The sequence below is a fragment of the Notolepis coatsorum genome (genome assembly GCF_963971535.1).
Source record: "Notolepis coatsorum genome assembly, chromosome: 4".
Taxonomy (NCBI): Eukaryota; Metazoa; Chordata; class Actinopteri; order Aulopiformes; family Paralepididae; genus Notolepis; species Notolepis coatsorum.
Window position 1 is genome coordinate 183,609,045 of NC_140168.1, and position 20,938 is coordinate 183,629,982.

The 20,938-nt window shown below is 44.7% G+C and overlaps 1 protein-coding gene across 1 annotated transcript in view; it reads left to right on the top strand.

The window, feature by feature from the left end:
• rbpjb (recombination signal binding protein for immunoglobulin kappa J region b) overlaps positions 1–20,938 on the top strand; it is a 256,534-nt gene that overhangs the window by 150,597 nt on the left and 84,999 nt on the right. The window contains exon 3 of the mRNA XM_084311777.1: positions 16,347–16,442. Coding sequence (XP_084167903.1) covers positions 16,347–16,442 — 96 coding nt within the window. The remainder of the gene's footprint in view (positions 1–16,346; positions 16,443–20,938) is intronic.

The window sequence follows — 20,938 nt, forward strand, 5'->3', positions numbered from 1 at the left end:
TAAACAAGACGAAAGTCCTTCTCTGGTCTGCATCCCCTTAACAATTGTGTGTATTGAGCTGTACTGTATTGTACCCATTCTGCAATCTGTTAATAAAGTTTTCAATCAATCAATCAATCAATACTGGGTTGGTTTAGGTTGGACTGAGTTGGGCAGTGAAAGAACCAAGCATTTCACTGTAATGTAATAGCTAAATAAAACAACTTGAACTTGACTTGTTACATTTGCACTCTGGTTGTATGCCAAGTGTATTCTGGTTGTACTGTACTTGTGCTGTAAGATGACAATACATTGGAACCGAATCGACAACGCTAGGGGTTCAGCAGGTGTATTCTGAATGCCAAGTATGACAACATCACCGTTGTGAAGGGCATATGGGCGAGTGGTGATATTGGGGGAAACCCGGTGATAATAAAATGTCACTCGGCTGCATTTAAGCAAAGCCGCTCAGTATAGTCCACTATGTTGAACGCGCGTTATGGTAGCTTGTTACATGCTAGGTAGCTAGCCGGCTAATGCTGGTTGACTTGTCATTCTCATCCGACTCGAAGGAGACGCGTCGCGTGCTGTTGTTCGCCCCCATGTCAGACCGCACTGATATCCGAAAGCGACGACTCTACATGCAATTATTTTCATCCACTGATGTGTTTTTGTAAGTTTGTCTACGTTGTCAAGCCGGCTGCCGGTGGCAGGAGTTTGTAGGTCTGCGCGCAGTGGTCTGTCCACTTCCCCTAGATGGGCGGCATCTTCTAGAAAATGAGTGTTCATTGGAGGAGCTTAGAGCGCATCTGTACAACGATGATGTTCATTGGTTATGGTCTGATTATTATGTGGCGCAAATGGGAGGAATCAAGGGGGGAGTCAGAGTTCGGTTTGTGCCAGTGAGCGAATCAGCAGATTGCAGAATGATTTTTTTGTTTTGTTTTGTAATTACTAGTACTCGCCAGACTGGCGAGTGCTCTTCATGAATTACTCGCCAAACGTAAAAAATACTCGCAATTGGCGAGTAAAGTGGCCTAATTTCCTCCCCTGCGAGTATAGTTTTGGAGAGTTCTAGTAATTTCAGAGAAATTCCGCGAAAATAGCCATTTACTGGAATACACAAAACACGTTGTCATTTTCCGGCTGATTTATGAATCGTTTTCAAATAAACGCTAGATTATCGAGAGTATTTGTATTCTTAGGCACGATACAAAAGCGGGCTGAAAAATCATTTATTCGTTCCGCGCTCAGCGCCTAACGCCACACACACACACACACACACACACACACACACACACACATGAAATCTGTGAAAAACAACTCTGATTAACCCAAAACTGGTAACATTCCTTACCTCAGATCAGATGTTCTGCAAAAAGATTAATCCAATTCCTGATCGCCATTCCAAATATTGATCGCGTTTATTGATCCAATGTTATAGTCCGAAACGCATAATCCAAGCTGCTCCCAGCCTCGCCAGTGAATCTGGTAACACGACACTGCTTGCCAGACATGGGAAAACCCTGGACCGGAGTTTTTCTCTGATTCACTTTTTCACTCAATCCAATCCAATGATGTGCATTACCATCCGGGAGACGATAGGGGGCGGTATTTGCCCTTTTCGAGCTCAGAGCCATTCCCAATGATAATGTCAGGCTGGACGGATGAAAAATGAATGGATATCGCTAATAAAAGAAATAACGATTAAATAACGAGAAATCTCGTTATTGGCAACCAACGCATGGCGGCCAATAACACGAAATCTCGTTGTTGGCAACCAATGTGTTAATACTACTACCTTTGTACATTGTACTTTTGTAGTACAGTGTCTTTGTATATTAAACATGCTGGCAGAGTACATGCATCCATGTTGTCGTGAAGAATGTTATAGAAAAAGAAAGCAATACGCTTGGACCAGCACTCACAGATTTTGGTTATTTAATGGCAGCCTGAAACAAACATGTTTCGGAACAATTATGTTCCTTCCTCAGTGTTGATGGCTAGCAAATGTTCTCACCGACAATATTGTTTATATACCAAGCAAAGCAGGAAGTGACATCATCCACAGGTGTGTTGAGAGTTGCTATAAGGTCGAATTTGACCCAGGAAGTACTTTGATGCCAAGAGTCCATTCTTAAGTCGAAATTACCACAATATACAAATAATAAATGTAGATATAAAATATATAAACATAAAATTGTTATACTAGAAACAAAAAACAAAAATACCATCTAGTATGTATGGCTAGATAGGTACACTATAATGCCTTATTCATTTTAAATATAAACAATAAAAAGTAAACAAGAAACCCTTAGGTAAATAAGTCCGCCATTAGGCGTAAAGTCAAACTCTTTTTTTTGGGCCTCATAATAAAGAGGAAAAAAGAGGAAAAAACTACACCTGTTCGGTGTGTCTAAGGTTATTAGTCTTACAAATGGCTCTTTAAAATAGATCTATAGTCTAATCATTAATACTCCCTTGTATACTTAGATACTTGTTGCTTAAATAACCAAATGCCCTTATTTGTTGGGCTAAATGGATCTTACTCGTATTTTGAACCAGGCTTACCCTCCATACATCTTTCTAAGGATACTAAAACTAATAATCGGCCTTAATGGGAAAAGTATTTAAAGGAAGCAGGTCAAAACGTTCTCTTCATTCATACCTCTTGGTTCTATACAGTTAAAGAGGTGAATATAATAACACTCCCTTTGCAAAAGTAGCTTATGCCTGTCACCTCCCCTGGCGGGCCTATGTACTAACTCTAGACCCATATAACGGAGATCTTTGACAGCATGCTTGCAAGTATTGAAGTGTCTAGCTACCGCAGATTTGACATCTGAATTTCTGATTGAACACTTATGTTCACTGATTCTTAATTTGAATGGTCTCGTTGTTTTGCCTACATATGAAAAATCACAAGGACATTTCAGCAGGTATACTATGTTGGAGGAATTGCAAGTAATTCGTCCTTTAACCGATATCCGTTTGCCCGTTTTTGGGTGTGTATAACTTTTGTCTTTGATCATCCCTTGGCAATGTACACAAGATTGACAGGGAAAATTCCCATCTGGGATGTTAGACATAAAGTGAGTCGGTTTTATTATGGGAAAATCCGTTTTCACAAGCAGATTTGAGAGATTCGCTTGTCTTTTGTAGTAGTAATTGGGTGAATGTTGAAACGCCGTTCCAATTAAAGGATCAGACTGTAAAATATGCCAGTATTTATTAACAATGGTACGTATGTCTCTAGTAATCGGGCTGTAAGTAGACACAAAGGCTACTTTATCAGAGTGTACCTTATTCTTCTTAGGGGCCAGTAACGAGGATCTGTCAATCTGCTGAGTTTTGTGCAGGGCCTTAGCTGTTAAAATATCACTGTATCCTCTGTCGTGAAAATTCTCACATAGGGTTTCGGCTTGAGCCTTGAATCTGACCTCCGTGTCACAGATTCTCTTATACCGAGTATTTGGCTGAAAGGTAGACTATTTTTTAAAGCCGGGGTATGGTAGCTAGAGAAATGGAGAAACTAATTTCTGTCTGTCTCTTTTTTGAAGACCTCTGTATGTAATGAAGTCCCACTTGGGGCTTTGTTGATTAAGACGTCCAAAAAGGGTAGCGATTGCAAATCAAACTTCAAAGTAAATTTTATCGTTAATCTACAAGAGTTGAGATATTCAAGGAAGTCATGAAGCTCAGACGATGTACCTGACCAAATAAAGAATAGGTCATCTATATAGCGCATGTAGGATTTGACGTGTTTCTCAAACGGGTTATTTTTAAAAACATGTTCTAGTTCAAATTTGGACATAAAAAGATTAGCTAGATTCACTGCGGCTGGCGAGCCCATGCTGAGTCCTCTGTTCTGCAAATAATATGTATCTTGAAATCTAAAGTAATTCCTCGTAAGCACTAGATCGGCTAGTCTAACTAGCGCGTCTGTGGAGGGGAGTGATTCTGCTCGCGAGTTTAAATAAAAACTCAATGCGTCTAACGCATCAGCATGTGGAATGCTAGGGTACAGGCTGACTACATCCATTGTAACAAGAAAGTCTGTGGGACTAATATTACAGGCCAGAAGCCCACTCAGGAAGGAAGTAGTGTCTTTTAAATACCCGCGTTGTGAAGAGGCCAAATCCTTAATATGTGCGTCTATATATTGCGAAATTTTCTCTGTGGCAGAGCCTATGCCGTAGACTATAGGTCTACCTGGAGGGTTAACTAGATCTTTGTGGATCTTGGGTAAGGTGTAAATGATCGGCGTAATTGGGTGCTCTACAAACATAAATTTAAATTCATTTTCAGTGATTACTTCAGCTAATCTGAGGCTTTTTAGGACTGTTTTAATTTCCGTAGAAAATCGGAACACTGGATCTGAATTTAACTGGGTATACACCTCCATGTCATTCAATTGTCTCATAATCTCAGTCACACAGGGTTAGAAATTAAAAAAAAAATTCAAGGGCTTTTTTTGCCCCCCTTAATTGATTTTCGGGGGCTTTTTTTTGTATTTCGGGGGCACTGCATTTTTATGATAAACGGTAGGGGTGGGACGGTTCACTAAATGGACGGTACGGTTCGTATCACGGTTTTGGGGTCACGGTTTTCAGTTCGGTTCGATATACGTACATTTTTATAAAAAAAAAGTTTACAGTGTTTACAGCCTTAAATAATGTTTGGCACACAAAGACCGAACTGACTGAAAAATATAGGCTACATTTGTAGTATTAACTTAGTGAAAACAAACAATATGCTCAGCCAGCACTAGACTTTCCTTTCTTTAATATAAACACAAAAAAAACATGTTTAAATTCCCTGATTGTCAGTTCTTAATGAAAAGATTCGTGTTCTGCTTGAAATTATTATGTATCTGTCTACATTTATTTAGACTAACACTATTTAAATATTGAGTGCAACTGTGGTGGATTACGTAATTCGGTGAGTTGGAACTATCTATGGGTTGGCGCCGGGTCCCCACGGACATTTTAGTGTCACGCACCTTCAGCTCAGGCAATGTTATTATCAGCTCCGGTAGCTCCGGTAACGTTAGGAGGTGATGGCATGCAGTGGGAAAGCGGCAATAGTCCCGGTTGGAGTTAGTAAAACACAGTTGTATGTTAGCCTTCTTGGATGTTGAATAAACGCCTATCATTGTCTTTAAACACCCCGCCTCTCAGACTCCCATTTCCTCCTCTGCTAGCTAGTAGCTACGGTAACATTTCATTGACTGTATTACCTCGCGGGCTGATTCTATAGTTAAAACGTGCGTCGTGTTGTACAAACTGCTAACGCTATGGCAAGATGTGTGTATGCCTATGTAATGTTAATGGCTATGTTTTTAAAGTCGTAATGAAGATTGATTTAGATTGTGCTTGCCATTTGTACACAAACTGACTAGCACCTGGCTCAGCAGCAGCAGCAGCCAGTGCTCACCTCCGCCAAATGAATTTTTTTTATTTGCGCGTCATCTGAACGTACGATACACAGACGCGCCATTACCGGATAAATATATATATATAATTAGTAAACTGTCGGGGGCATTTTGTGCCCCCCTTAACTGATTTTCGAGGGCATTTTGTCCATTTTCAAGGACATTATGCCCCAAGCCCCCGTTAATTTCCAACCCTGCAGTCACATACGTACTCTTATTTTGGAGAACTATTCCTGCACCTTTGTCCGCTTTTCAAAAAATTAAATCGTCTTTTTCCATGAGTTCCTTGAGCGCTCTCGACTCTGATTCCAGTAAATTAGGGTAAAGCTGGGCCTTGTGAAGAATGTTATTAAATAAAAAAAATTCCCTATCCAAGCGTCAGGGCTGCCCACCGTTACCTTTAGATATCTGAATCAACTGCAGTGAAACGCATACACTGTGCTCGAATATATACACTGTCATCAGTGCTCAAGTCCAAGTCGAATCACGAGTCCTGAAAATCAGTCCAGGACTCGAGTACTACAACACTGGTAGACTGGAGCACGAGGAACGCCATCATCCACCCATGGACCAATCACGTTCCATAGCTCGCCGTTCCTCTGGATCCAGCACGACCTCTTCTGATTCCATGGCGTGGTTTCCTGCAGGAAAAGAAACATTTTGATGCTGAGCTTTTTCATTCATTGACTAATCAACGTTTCACAGCCAATGATATGGTGGCATCAGAAACGGTACAGTCTGACACGTGTCAATATATCGAAGTCTCATAGATAAACAAAGCTATAGTGATGAGCGAGAGGCCGATTTGTTTTTGCGTATTGTTTTACTGCACTGCACTATTTTGCTGCTCTTTTATTACAGTCTATTTTAAAATTCTCTATTATGTGTGGCGATCAAACTGTGAACAAAAGAGGCCTATTGGGATGTTAGATCCTAGTATGAAGATTGAAGTAACTGTGATTTGGTGTTCTATGTTTTTCCTTGACCTTGTCTATTTTGCTCATTTTATGCCTCTTTGAGCTGCAATTCCTGTATGAAAGGTGCTCTACAAATAAAGTTTATTATCATTATGTCCGTCCGGTTGAGAACGTGAGGGCAGGCCTCGCTGTTCCCATGGCTCTCCATGGTGAGCAGAGAGAGATGCAGAGGGGAAATCGAGAGCAGCCTGGCTGCGTTTCCCCAAGTCTTGCTCGGCATCCACTCATAATCGCAACAGGAACAAACAAAAGAAAAAGCTGCGGCTAACCAGTTCGTAATCTGTTGATGACAGCGGATAGTTGGCCCCGCAAATATATTCCCATCCCCAAATCCTAGAGATCAGCTGTTCTGAATCCTATCTGGCACATGTTGCCGTGTCAATCTTTGTTTAGAGGTTAGGAAACATTGGCAACGACTGTAACGGAACCTCGACTTAACTTCTAGCCTGAGCTATTGTCAATGATTGATTAGCAAATTGTGCTAGTTGGGTAATTATTAACGCCAATCAGCTTCATTAACACATTCTGGGCTGGCCACATATAAATCCGTGTTTCGAATCCAACGGTTGAGGACCAACCACGGACATGTCCGTGGCAAGGTTGTTTTGGCTTTTATTCCATTGTATTAACCTACTCGATGTCACCGAGCTGCCCTGCAGATCTACCCTCCTCTTCGAATTCTGGAAAGTGCATTACCGGCCAGATCCTCTTAGGGGCGCTGTCTCGATAATGCAGTGTGCCCTGTGGCAGAACGGTACACTCTTTTTTTGACTTTCAATGGAGTTTCCAGTTAGCTGGATTTTGGATGTGCAGCATAGCTTGGAATACCTTTTGTGACTAGGGATGGGAATTGATAGGATTTTATCGATACGATTCCATTATCGATTCTGCTTATCGATTCGATTCTTTATCGATTCCCTTATCGATACCTGATCAATTTATAATTTACATAGATAAATTGGAAATGCAACAGAACTAAGCTGGTTAGAATAACAACATGCAACTTGACATTTCTGATTGTCATTTATTGTTGAGCCCCCATGTCAGGGACGACAGTGAGGAGGTAGGGAGGTAGAGCAGTCGTCTGGCAATCCGGAGGTTCCCGGTTCGATTCCCGCTCCTCCCGGGCAGCGTGTCGATGTGTCCTTGAGCAAGACACTTAACCCCTAACTGCTCCTGATGAGCAGGTTGGCACATTGCATGGTTGCCTCCGCCGTCGTTGTGTGAATGTGTGAGTGATTGGGTAAAATGTAAGGAACAAATTGTAAAGCGCTTTGGATAAAAGCGCTATATAAAAAAGCAGCCATTTACCATGTCAGAAAAATACAAAAACTGTAAAAAAAATAAAACATTAACTATAGCCTACACTTATAAATAATGTATTTGAGATTATCTTAAAATGTATTTATTTTTTTATTCTTAAACTAATTTAATCTATTGAATAACAGGTCGTTATTCCTCTGACTCACACACACACACACACACACACACACACACACACACACACACACACACACACAGAGCTCCCTCCTCGGGCCCCTGTCCTGTAAGGTATTGGCTTGTGTTGCTACACGGACACATTTGTATGTTGCACCACGGTACTTCATGTTCCTGTCTTACAGAGTACAGACTAGTAAACAAACACTCTGTCTCTTATTATATGTGAACTAAAGAGTACAAGGTTTACACAACAGCCCCCACCCGCTGTTTTATTGTATTTGTACCTGTACTATCCGCTGTCAGCTGTTTATCTCTCTCTGAGAGCTTGATTAAATAGCGTTAGCTCACGTTAGCTAGCGTTAGCTCCGCGGCTAATTTTAGCTCACCCTGAACTAAATCAATGACTAGGTTCTAAAGCATTCAAGTAGTTTTCACTGCACATAGAAGTAGCCAAACAGCGGGAGCATTTCGGGAGCATATTACCAAAACCCAGGCAATTTCGAGCCCTTAATGAATCAAATAGAGTCTGCCATGGCTACATGCTAAAGTCATTGAGCAACTGTAGGAAAAACCTGGCAGCGATAAGGAAATCGAAAGTCACAGGAGCCACACGGTTCCAGGCATCGGCCAATTAGGAACCGATTCCCATCCCTATTTGTGACGCCGAATTCACTATGCAGTAAAGGAATATATCATCAGCCAATGGACATATCGATCTACCAGATGCCGATCGATAACTGAGAAATGCTCTGGGGGATCCAACCGGCCCACGGTAAGATATTTTTCACGTAAATTACATGCTGATCAGGGCTTGTTTTGATAGCCATCCACCCGATCAACGAATGAGGCTAATGAGGCTAACGCGGTTATTGGTAATCAATAATCAGAAACGACGTCCCCCGCCCCCCCCCCCCCCCCTTTCATGCATTCGTGGTGGACCATCATACCGATCATATGCAGTTTGAGTTTTAACTGTAGCTTCTGTATATCCGAAATGCCATTGGATTTAACGTTAGTAGCTATTAGCCCTGTATTTCGCGTTCCAGGAAATATCCCAGCCGAAATCCCTTATAACGCTTATATTCAAGACGCTATAAAATGAGAACGTATTGATGAAAAAATTATTTCTTTAAGCCATTTTTAAGAGACGGTTTATGTTCTCAATTGACAATGAGAATGGACAGATAGCAATACTATAAAGTATAGATTTAGCTCTACAAACAGCCCCACGGACTATGCAAGTCTGTTCAGAAATGCTGGCCGTCTACAGTGATTTTAGACCGATCCAAATGGCCATGAATGTGTTAAGTGGTTGATTCGCTGCCAATTTTCCCCGGTTTCATTGGTCTCATTCTCACATCGAAGCAAAACCACTTCTGGATTCGTTTAGAAGTAGCCCGAAACCACCTCTCTTGGGCACAGTGGTTGTTTGTTGCATACCGGGGTTTGATTGGCCACCGTCCCATGTGAACCAAACGATTCGACTGCTCCAAACAAGGCAAAGAGCCAATAGGCGGCAATTACACGCTGCACGCCAATTATGAATAGACAAAATAATCTAAATCCTAGGTTTTAGGCCTGTGACACTTAATCTGAGGGTACTGCATAGTATTCACTGCCATTAAAACGGGGAGTATTGTATCTAGTGCTGGAGGATCGAAGAGTCCTTTGGACGTGTAGATTACACACCATTAACGTTCATATAATTTCCATTGGCATGGAAATAGGCGGGCTACTTAAACCCATGCGATTGTTGGCGACCGTCGTCTGTTTTGGTCGCCTTTCACGTTATGTCGGGGCGCCGCGTGCTTCGCGCCCGCCTCAGGAAGTCCACGTGACACCCTGAGTGACATCCTGCGGTGAGACCACGCCAGTGTCCCCGCTTTCCCCCCCAGACATGTGCAAAACACAAACCTTCTGCCGTGTCCAGTGACCAGATCTCGGCCCAGTTAAGGCACTTTAAATAGTATGATCCCGTGGCAGCGCCTTCGCGTTTCTCTCGGAAATAACGGCGTCACGTCCCAGTCCGGGAGGGGGGGGGGGGATCCGCGCCGACGGCTTTTCCAAAGTGGATCGCCGTGGCTGCTATGGCTTTGTGTTGGCTCGGCGCCTCATTAGAGCACTTAATGCCGGTGTTTATTTTGGTTTGTTACCCTGCACGGCGGTCTCCACTCTTCCCAAGTCACGCACCGTCGGGTCCTGCAAGTTCGTTACTATTGAACTAAACTTGTGTGCAAAGCGCCTCGAAATGTCACAGGAGAATTACACGCTGCACGCCAATATTCATGCAATTATGAATAGACAAAAATAATCTAAATCCTAGGTCTTAGGCCTGTGACACTTAATCTGAGGGTACTGCATAGTATTCATACTGCCATTAAAACGGGGAGTATTGTTGTATCTAGTGCTGGAGGATCGAAGAGTCCTTTGGACGTGTAGATTACACACTAACATTCATATAATTTCCGTTGGCATGGAAATAGGTGGGCTACTTAAATCCATGTGATTGTTGGCGACGAGGTCTGTTTTGGTCGCCTTTCGCGTTATTTCGGGGCTCAGGAAGTCCACCGTGACACCCTGAGTGACATCCTGCGGTGAAACCACACCGGTGAAACCACGTACGACTGCAGTTCAGCCGGGAAGCAACTTATGTCATTTAGGGACAGTGGGGCAGGGGGGGTGCGTTTTATCATCGGTCTATAATTAGAGCGCGGGATCGCATGGAAAATGGGGAAATTAACGGGACAGACCTGTTCACGCCGCCTATAAACGTCTTTATTACCCTAATAGCTAAGGCCGCTAATTTAACAATTAGCCACATTTCTGCAAATTCCACCTCCCTTGGTTACCGTTGTTATGTTGGACAAACTCTTCAAGATGATCTCCACTGCTGTCCGCCTTGGCACATTTACCACACAAGCTGAAAATAACTGTCCTCCGTCCACTCATGAGTACATTACGTTGGTTCCCCAACATCTGATGACGCTTCCACTTCCATTTCCCCCTGTGATGTCACTAACGTTGAAGAAAGATGTAGCAACGATTGACGAAAGACGAGCACGGATTGATGGATCACTCATCACTGTCGCTCACTTTTTGACAAAAGACGAGCACGGATTGGTGGATCACTGTCACTCACTTTCTGACTAAAGACGAGCACGGATTGATGGATCACTCATCACTGTCACTCACTTTTTGACAAAAGACGAGCACGGATTGGTGGATCACTATGTCACTCACTTTCTGACGAAAGACGAGCATGGATTGGTGGTGGATCACCGTCACTCACTTTCTTTTGCAAGTAGTCTATTGAATGGTATGAAATGGTGGTCGTGGAGAGATGACACTGACTTGACTATCAATAGGGCGTAGCCGTAGACCATTATCTAAGATGAGATATTCCTTTATTGATCCCCTTGGGGTAGTTCAGGCATCATAGCAGCATCGGGGAGGGGAGGTACAGATATGGGCAGGGTAATAGTAGAAGACATAAATACAGGCAATACAATTATAGTACAGTAGAAAGTAAAAATAGGCGGTGTAAACAATAGAATTAACTCTGATATACGCACATGAGCAAATAGGCAGTGTGATCAAAGTTGCAGATGAGGGTCTGTATGCCCTATCAGTTATATTATACATTACAATAAATATGGTTACAATAAACACTAGAATCTAATATATACTATGAGTAAGTAAAGTATACAGTATATACACAAGGTACCATAACCGGCGTGATATACGTCGTACTAATGGGGGTTATAGTGGCTCTGGAGGTAGAGCAGTCGTCTGGTAATCCGGAGGTTCCCGGTTCGATTGACGCTCCTCCTTGAGCAAGACTCTTAACCCCTAATTGCTCCCGATGATGAGCAGGTCGGCACCTTGCATGGTCGCCTCCGCCATCGGTGTGTGAATGTGCGAGTGAATGGGTAGAAATGTGAGGAACAAATCTTAAAGCGCTTTGGATAAAAGCTGCTATATAAATCCTGCCCACCCCCTGCTGTGCCCCGTGCTGCCTTGTTATCTGTGATGTCACCCTCTCCGCTCGGCCAGCGCGGGTCGCTATCGGGGGTGTCTGGTGACGCGGGGCCTGCAATGCATGCATCACACCGTCATGCTTGGACCCTGCTGTGTCTCCTGTGTAATAATCAGTCAGGGCTGTGGTCTTTGAGGGGTCACAGTGCAAGTGTGTGCATGTAATGGGTTGTGTTTGTGTGCATGACGGCCAGCCCAAGCCGGAGGCAACGCAGACAGCCGGATTTGAACCCGGTGTCTCTTGCGTTGGTGACGAGCGCAATGTCCGCTGCGCCACCCAGCCGCCTGTCTCTTTCTCTATCTCTTGATATTTCCCTCTCTCTCGCCTTCTCTCTCTCTTTCTCTGTATTTCTTACTATTTCCCATTCTCTTTTTCTCTCCCTCCCTCTCCCCCCTCTCTCTTTCTCTCATCCTCTTCCTCAGTCCCCTCCTCTCTACCCCTCCAACCCCACACCTCTCTCTGAGTGGTAAATTGTGTTGATGTTGGTTTTGTTTCATCAACAAATGAGAGGCAGAACACACAGTGAATGTATCCGTTTTGTTTATTGCACTTTCTTTGCTGAAAAATAAATGCTATGTTGGCTAAATGGCTAACGTGAGGTATTTAAAGATGGTGACTTTGTTGTTTTTAAGCAGGAAGTGTAGTGAGTGTTCAACCTTTTCTGATTGGTTGAAATGGCCTTCATGTCTGAACAACATCGCCACCTACTACTTTGGCATTCTACTACATGCATATGACTTCACTCGGTGCAGGGTTTAAACCAGTCTTGTGGACAGAGTTTTATTTTTTTGAATAATTCTTTAAAACCCGGTGTCATTAATACCCGTGATCGTGTGGACTGGGGCTGTCTACACGAGCGCTGGGTTTAATGTAACCGTGATTTGTATGTGCGCAGTTGCACTGTTCGCCCACACACAACCGGGGTTTTGCTACACTGCAACCGCAGTCTTTGAAAACCGGAGTCCAGGGTGAAGTTTTGCGCACATCCCGGTTACAGTGTGGGCATAGCAACCGAGGTTATTCCCAGTGTTTACAGCAGAGCTGTCGCAATTATTTCCCATGTTTACGGCAGACTGTCGCAAACAATAGCAAGTTAGCAACCAAGCGTGGGGTACAGAGATTAGAGTAGAGCCAGCTACACCAGTGTTTACAGCAGAGCTGTCCCAAGTAGCGTTATATGAAAATGATTGTAACAAACTTTTGTTCGAAACGTATCGTCTGTGTTGAAGAGTGTTGTGATCGACTGATGTCTGTTGTCGCATTCCTGACGCTCAGATTAAACCTGTAGCTGCAGCTAAACTAAACTCATGTGTTTTCAAGTTATTGTTATAAGGAACCCAGTCCAGACTGCATCCCCATAACAATTGTTTGTATTGAGCCGTATTGTATTGTACCCATTCTGCAATGTGTTAAATAACGTTTGCATCCATTCATTCTACTAACGTTAACGTTACCACATTATTACGTTAGCATGTAAGCTAACAAAATTCCAGATGCTAGCCTCAGCTAGCCTCGATGCTAACTATACATAGAGAATGCCATTCACATTAGGCGATCATCCCTATGTTCCCCGGGTCCTATGTTCCCCGGGTTCTATGTTCCCCACTTTGATTGATTAATAGATTGACATTTTTATTATTTTTTATAATTTAATTAATTATTAATGTCCGCCTTGTTTCGAACGGTTAAGCTTAGGCCCTCTTTCGAACTGGTTAAGGTTAGAGTTTGGAATCAGGGCTGGTGGTCTAAAATGTTCAATCAATCAATCAATCAAAGCGGGGAACATAGAACCCGGGGAACATAGAACCCGGGGAACATAGGACCCGGGGAACATAGACATGCTCCCCACATTAGCATGTGTAGCTAACAACACCGGAGATCTTTTTGTGAAACTAAACTATCCACTCTTGGTGATGTAGGTTTTGTTTCATCAACAAATGAGAGGCAGAACACACAGTGAATGTATCCGTTTTGTTTATTGCACTTTTATTGCACTTTCTTTGCTGAAAAATAAATGCTACGTTGGCTAAATGGCTAACACAAGGTATTTAAAGATGGTGACTTTGTTGTTTTTAAGCAGGAAGTGTAGTGAGTGTTCAACCTTTTCTGATTGGTTGAAATGGCCTTCATGTCTGAACAACATCGCCACCTACTGCTTTGGCATTGTACTACATGCATATGACTTCACTCGGTGTGGAAATTTTTTTTTTCCAATAATAATAAAAAAAAAAACTGTCATTAATACCTGTGATCGTGTGGACAGGGCCTCACCCGTGTCTCAGGAGACCCCCCCCCCCTCCAGACCTCTCTCTCACCCGTCTCTCTCTCGTGTCTCAGGAGACCCCCCCCCCTCCAGACCTCTCTCTCACCCGTCTCTCTCTCGTGTCTCAGGAGACCCCCCCCCCCCTCCAGACCTCTCTCTCACCCGTCTCTCTCTCGTGTCTCAGGAGACCCCCCCCCCCCTCCAGACCTCTCTCTCACCCGTCTCTCTCTCGTGTCTCAGGAGACCCCCCCCCCCCCCCTCCAGACCTCTCTCTCACCCGTCTCTCGTGTCTCAGGAGACCCCCCCCCCCCCCTCCAGACCTCTCTCTCACCCGTCTCTCTCTCGTGTCTCAGGAGACCCCCCCCCCTCCAGACCTCTCTCTCACCCGTCTCTCTCTCGTGTCTCAGGAGACCCCCCCCCCTCCAGACCTCTCTCTCACTCGTCTCTCTCTCGTGTCTCAGGAGACCCCCCCCCCCCCCCCTCCAGACCTCTCTCTCACCCGTCTCTCTCTCGTGTCTCAGGACCCCCCCCCCCCTCCAGACCTCTCTCTCACCCGTCTCTCTCTCGTGTCTCAGGAGACCCCCCCCCCCCCCCCCCCTCCAGACCTCTCTCTCACCCGTCTCTCTCTCGTGTCTCAGGAGACCCCCCCCCCCCCTCCAGACCTCTCTCTCACCCGTCTCTCTCTCGTGTCTCAGGAGACCCCCCCCCCCCCCTCCAGACCTCTCTCTCACCCGTCTCTCTCTCGTGTCTCAGGAGACCCCCCCCCCCCCCCCCAGACCTCTCTCTCACCCGTCTCTCTCTCGTGTCTCAGGAGACCCCCCCCCCCCCCCCTCCAGACCTCTCTCTCACCCGTCTCTCTCTCGTGTCTCAGGAGACCCCCCCCCCCCCCCTCCAGACCCCCCCCCCCCCCCCTCTCTTTCCATAACAAAGGCCCTGTCTGACAGCAGCGCGCGTTTCACTGTTGACCACGTTCACCCCCCGCGGCCATTTCGCGCTTACGTCGAGCTCAGGTTGGGATTCCCTTCCACCCCGTTCCCCAGGATAAACTGAGCATGACATAAGAGCAAAATGGCCACCGTGTGACTAGGATCAACTGCGTGGCAGAGTGGGAAGGTGGGTGTGTGACCCCCCCCCCCTCCCCCCCCCCTCTACTCTAGAGTCCTTCTCTTAGATTGGAACCCTCCTCCAATCACCCTGCCGTGTCATGTGTCACTGACATCTGTGCAATTGGTCCATGTGTGCGTGTGTGTGTGTAATTGTGTGTGTGTGGCGTGTGTGTCTTGATGGAGCATGTAGCCTTGATAGATCATTGACCCTCACCCACTCTGACGACCCACATGCTCTACCAGTCCAGAAATATTGGATTGATTCCTGTCTTATTATGATGTGTGTGTGTGCGTGGGAGAGTGTGTATGTGTAATACGTGTGTGAGAGTGAGTGGGGGGGGGGGGGGGTGCTAGTTGACAGAAGTAATTGGAGCGCGGACCACGCAACATTTTGACACAGGGCATGTAGATTCTTCCGCGGTGAGCTCAGCACTCAGTGTTTTTCTTTTTCCTCATCTCTCTTTCTTTCCCCTCTGCCCCCCCTCTCTCTTTTCTCGTCCCCCTCTCGCTCCGTTATGTCCCTCTGAGCCCTTCATTAACTAGCGCCCCCCCACTCCTCCTCCTCCTCATCCTCCTCTCTCTCTCTCTCCCCAACTAGACCCAGCTGGGGAGAACATAGCTTTTTGGCCAGCCCATGGTAGGCTTTGGGGTGCTCCAGGGGTCAGTCCAAGTGTGTGTGTGTGCTTCAATCAAGCAGTATTCCTGTGTATTTCCTAAACGTGTGTAGTATGTGTGTTAATCCACTCCAGAGCATTGGCTAATCAGAGCAGGAATTTGTTGTTGCTTCTCCTTCGTTGCTGCTCCGCGAGACTCACTGACCCACGGCGTCTCCCTTCGCTCCTCCACTTCCTCCACCTCCTCTGGCTCCTCCACTTCCTCCACCTCCTCTGGCTCCTCCAAGCTCCGAGCTCCAACGCGCCCCATGTGTCCTTTTCTCTTCTTTCATCCGTATCACATAACAGCCCCATTAATGAACTTTTCTCTCCTCTTATCTTTTCCCTCCCTGTCTCTGTCTCTCTCTCTCTCTCTCTCTCTCTCTCTCTCTCTCTCTCTCTCTCTCTCTCTCTCTGTCTCTGTCTCTGTCTCTCTCTCTCTCTCTCCATCTCTGCAGAGAAGCGATGAGGAATTACCTGAAGGAGCGAGGCGACCAGACTGTCCTGATCCTGCATGCAAAAGTTGCGCAGAAATCCTACGGCAATGAGAAAAGGTGAGTGGCTGTAAAAAGGACCAATCGGTGATCCAGAACGTAGACCAATGGGCAGCCCCACCGCCGTCGATGAGACACGAGGTGTTTCTATCGTTCTCCAGTTGATTGGCTGTCGCAGCTTGCTGGCAGGGTTTTCTTGTCTGTACCTGTATCGTATTTAAATGTAGATTTCTCATCAAGGCCAGATGCCAGGATATTTATACTCAGGGACTCTTTCAATACTAGAACCACAGACAGTGGAGATATACATGTATGCAAACCACTAAACTCATTATTTCTGGCTCTAGAAGGGCCCTGAAGTGCATTAAAGGAAGGTGCCATTGGGTCGGCAATACAATACGCCATAGTGTTGTCAGCATAAAGATGGGCTTGGCAACCATTCAAAGAAGAGACGATATCATTGATATAAATAGTGAAAAGGATGGGACCCAAAATGTAACCTTGTGGCACACCTTTTGTTGATAAAAACTGGGCATTTCCCGACTTCACACACTGTCACCTTTCAAACAAAGAACTCCAAAACCAATCACAGCGCCTTTCTATCCAAACCAATACTAGATCATCTTTGTAAGAGCAAGAGATGATCAACTGTATCAAATGCTTTAGATAGATCTACAAAACGTTTTTTCTAAATGCTGATATTATATAATTTATACAGTAACTAATGCAACAGCTGAAATGTTGCTGTGATTAGCTCTGAATCCAGATTTGTGCACCCTAAGTACTGAGTGACTTGAAAGAAAATATTTAAGTTGATAGTTTACCAGAGATTCCAGGACTTTTGCTAAGCAGGTAATTAAATCATCTCTTATCACCTCCTTTATTTAAAGGAATCGCACAGGCCGTTTCCCAAACATTAGGAAATATGCCCGTTAAGATGGAAAGATTAAATATATGCGTTAATTGCTCAGTGATAATTGGAGCGGTCAGTTTTTATAAACATTTTCACCCATACCAATTTAGTCGTCATGCCAATTCCCTTCCTGGTTGTTGCGTGCATTGCCCCACTGTCGGCCTGGGGAGGGTGTAGAACTACCACATGCCTCCTCCGATACATGTGGCGTCGCCAGCCGCTTCTTTTCACCTGACAGCGAGGAGTTTCACTGGGGGAACGTAATGTTCAGAGGTCCACGCATTTCCCCCAGATCCCCTCCCTGCTGAACAGGCGCCCGACCGACCAGTAGGAGTCGCAGTTTACAACGACCGGGACACATACCCCACCGGCTTCCCACCCCGCTAACACTGCCAATTGTGTCAGTAGGGACGACTGACCAAGCCGGAGGTACCGCTGACAGCTGGATTTGATCCCAGAGTCTCTGCGGTGGTAGGCGAGTGCTTAGTCCACTGCGCTACCCAGCCGCGCCTGGAGCTGTCAGTTTTAAGGGGAAAAAGCATCCAATGTATCCTCTTCAGTTGAACTCCTGGTATCAATTGCTTCAAGTACATCATTAGGAGAGAAGGGATGAAAGGTACACTGAGAAGGTTTATGGCACACACAATTATCATCTGTAACGAGGAGCCCCTGAGTAAGCCTCTTCAAATAAATATCCAGCATCCGCAAAATGTTTGCTAAAGGCTAGGAAGATTTTATTCAGATCAGAAATCAAACTGTCATCAAAATGTATGTGTGGGCAGTGAGTTGGTGATTTCTTTATTTTGTTTGAGTTTACTGCCTTCCAGAATGTAGCTGGGTTTGAGAATGAGCTAGTAGCTTGAACCAGGGAGTTACTCTCTTTTATTTCTGAAAGTGGGGCTTGTTTTTCAACAATTGGGAAGTCCAGTGCCATCTGAAATCTCAAACCTTTTGCTAGGTAAAATGTCCATCATAAAATGTGCTCATTAAAATGTTTAAAGGCGCTGTAAGTGGTATCTCTTCGTTAAAATACGTGTTAAATAGCTCTACATTCTGTCAGCCATCACTGAGCATGGGTCTCGCAGTCCCTCTGCTCTGCAGTAAACAGAAAATACATTTTCTGGAATCCCTTCCCACTTTATCCAACCAGGAGAGAGAACCCTAGATATGTGTTTTACTTATTTCAAGAAATCTTGCCAATCCAAATTTGCTGGTAGATTATTTTACTAGTTTCAAGCTCATATTTACTAAAACTAGTTTGTATTTCTTATTTTTATCAGACCATTTCTGCAGTGTGGAGTCCTCTCTCCTGATTGGATAAAGTGGAAACGGGATACCAGAAAGATTTATTTCCTGTTTACTGCAGAGCGGAGGGACTGGGAGACCCATGTTACTGACAGGCACTCTATATCAGTGTAGAGCTATTATGTTAACATGTCATGTAGACCACTTATTTTAACAAAATACCACTTACAGCACCTTTTTAAGATTCCTCTTCATTACCGTGTGAGACCATTATGTTCTCCATGTTGAACACTCCTGACACAGGCCACATGCCACAGGGCACTGGTCACTAATTCTTAGCTCAAAGCAGTGTTGTAGTACTCGATTTTCAGGACTCGTGACTTTTATTTATTTATTTATTTTCGGTAATAGGCCCATTGCAGGTCAGACTATTTGACATAAGATATTGATGGCTAGTGCATTTTTGTGGCTATTGTGTCACAAAGTAAATAAACTCTTTTTGAAATGGTGACCGCTGTGTCATTTATGTTTAATGTAGATCTTTTCTTCTTTTTTCTTTGACTGCCAGAGTGGAGTGGACTCGGACTACTAGGGTAATGGCGACTTTGGCTCTTCTTTGGTGATTCGGACTCGAACTTGAACTCGAAACCCTGGGGACTCGACTTGACTCGGACTCGAGATTTAGTGACACGACAACAACACAACAGCTCAAAGACACCACAGGCAATCATTTATTCAATTATATTGGAAAATACAAGATTAATTAAAGTAGACCATGGAACAATCTTTCAAATTAGGTCCAGTTAAATATAGGCTAACATACTTAAGATAATCGGAAGTATCATTTACCCAGTTCAGGTTAAAATCGCCCACTACAATCAGCTCGGCATTGGAACAGATAAATGATTTCCGCTCTTGCGTTAATGGAATCTAGATGAGCAGATGGGGGTCCGTGGACCCTACTATAAGCACAAAGGTACGGCCCCAGATGAACCCTCAGAGCAGGAAGTTCAAAACATCTGGACCTAAATTAACTGCATTTAAATCACTTGTATCCAAAGCTCTTTACAACGTATGCCTCACATTCACCCATTCACCTCGCACATTCACACACCGACGGCGGAGGCGACCATGCGAGGTGCCGACCTGCTCATCGGGAGCAGTTAGGGGTTAATTGTCTTTGCGCAAGGACACTTCGACACACGCTGCCAGGAGAAGCCGGAATCGAACCATGAACCTTCAGTTTACCAGACAGCCGTACTCTACCTCCTGAGCTGAATGAATGAATGAATGAATGAAAACTTTATTTAACAGATTGCAGAATGGGTACAATACAGTACGGCTCAATACATACAATTGTTAAGGGGATGCAGACCTGAGAAAGACGTTTGTCTTGTTTCCATCAGGGTCCCCCATTTTCAATTCATATAGACATTTATGACATACACAACATACATGACATTTATGGCATAGGGACATATAGGTATTTAGTACTGATACATTTGTGACATAAGCGGTATTCAAATATACAGTACTGTTACCCCTAGATCCTGACAGAGTATATACATATGATGGGGAGGGGACTGTACATTAGGAGGGGGTGGGTGGGTGGGAGGGAAATATACATACGGCGGGGAGGGAATATACATGCGGTGGGGAGGAGACTGTCTATTAGGAGGTGGTGGGGGTTTTGGGCATTTACGGTGGCCAGTTTCGAATTGCAGCCTCCCGTAAGTGCTCTTTAAGAGCGGTTTTGAATGTGGGCAGGGATTCACATTCCTTTACAGCTTTGGGTAGGGCGTTCCACATTGTTGTGGCATAATTGCGAAACGTGTTTAGTCCCTTGTTTGAGCCGAATCTGGGTTTAACATGACTTGTTGAGCTTCCTCTGGTGTAGTGGTTGTGGTATTCACTGACCTTTGGGAAGTATTTTGACATGTACATGGGCACCCCGGTCGTATAGTGTATCTTGTAGACCAGGCCCATTGCAAGTTGCTGTACTCTGTCGTCTACTCTAAGCCATCCTAGGTTGTCAAAGTGGGCAGGGGTGAGGTGGGTTCTGGGGTTCAGGTCAAGTAGTAGTCTGACCAGTTTGTTTTGTGATGTTTGTAATTTTGTTTTAAGCGCCTTTGAGGTGCTTTGTTACCATGAGGTGCACGCATAGTCATAGTACCCTTGAATGAGTGCTCCTGCCAGAGTCTTCAGGGTATTCTTGTTTACCAGAAAGGAGATCCGGTACAAGAATCTAGTTCGTTGGTTGACTTTTTTTATTACATTGGATGCCATTTTGTCACAGGAAAGATTTGCCTCTAGGATGGAACCCAGGTAGGTAATTTCGTCTTTCCTTGTGACAATATTGTCACCCACTGTAACTGAGAAGCCGTCGGTCTTGCTGAGT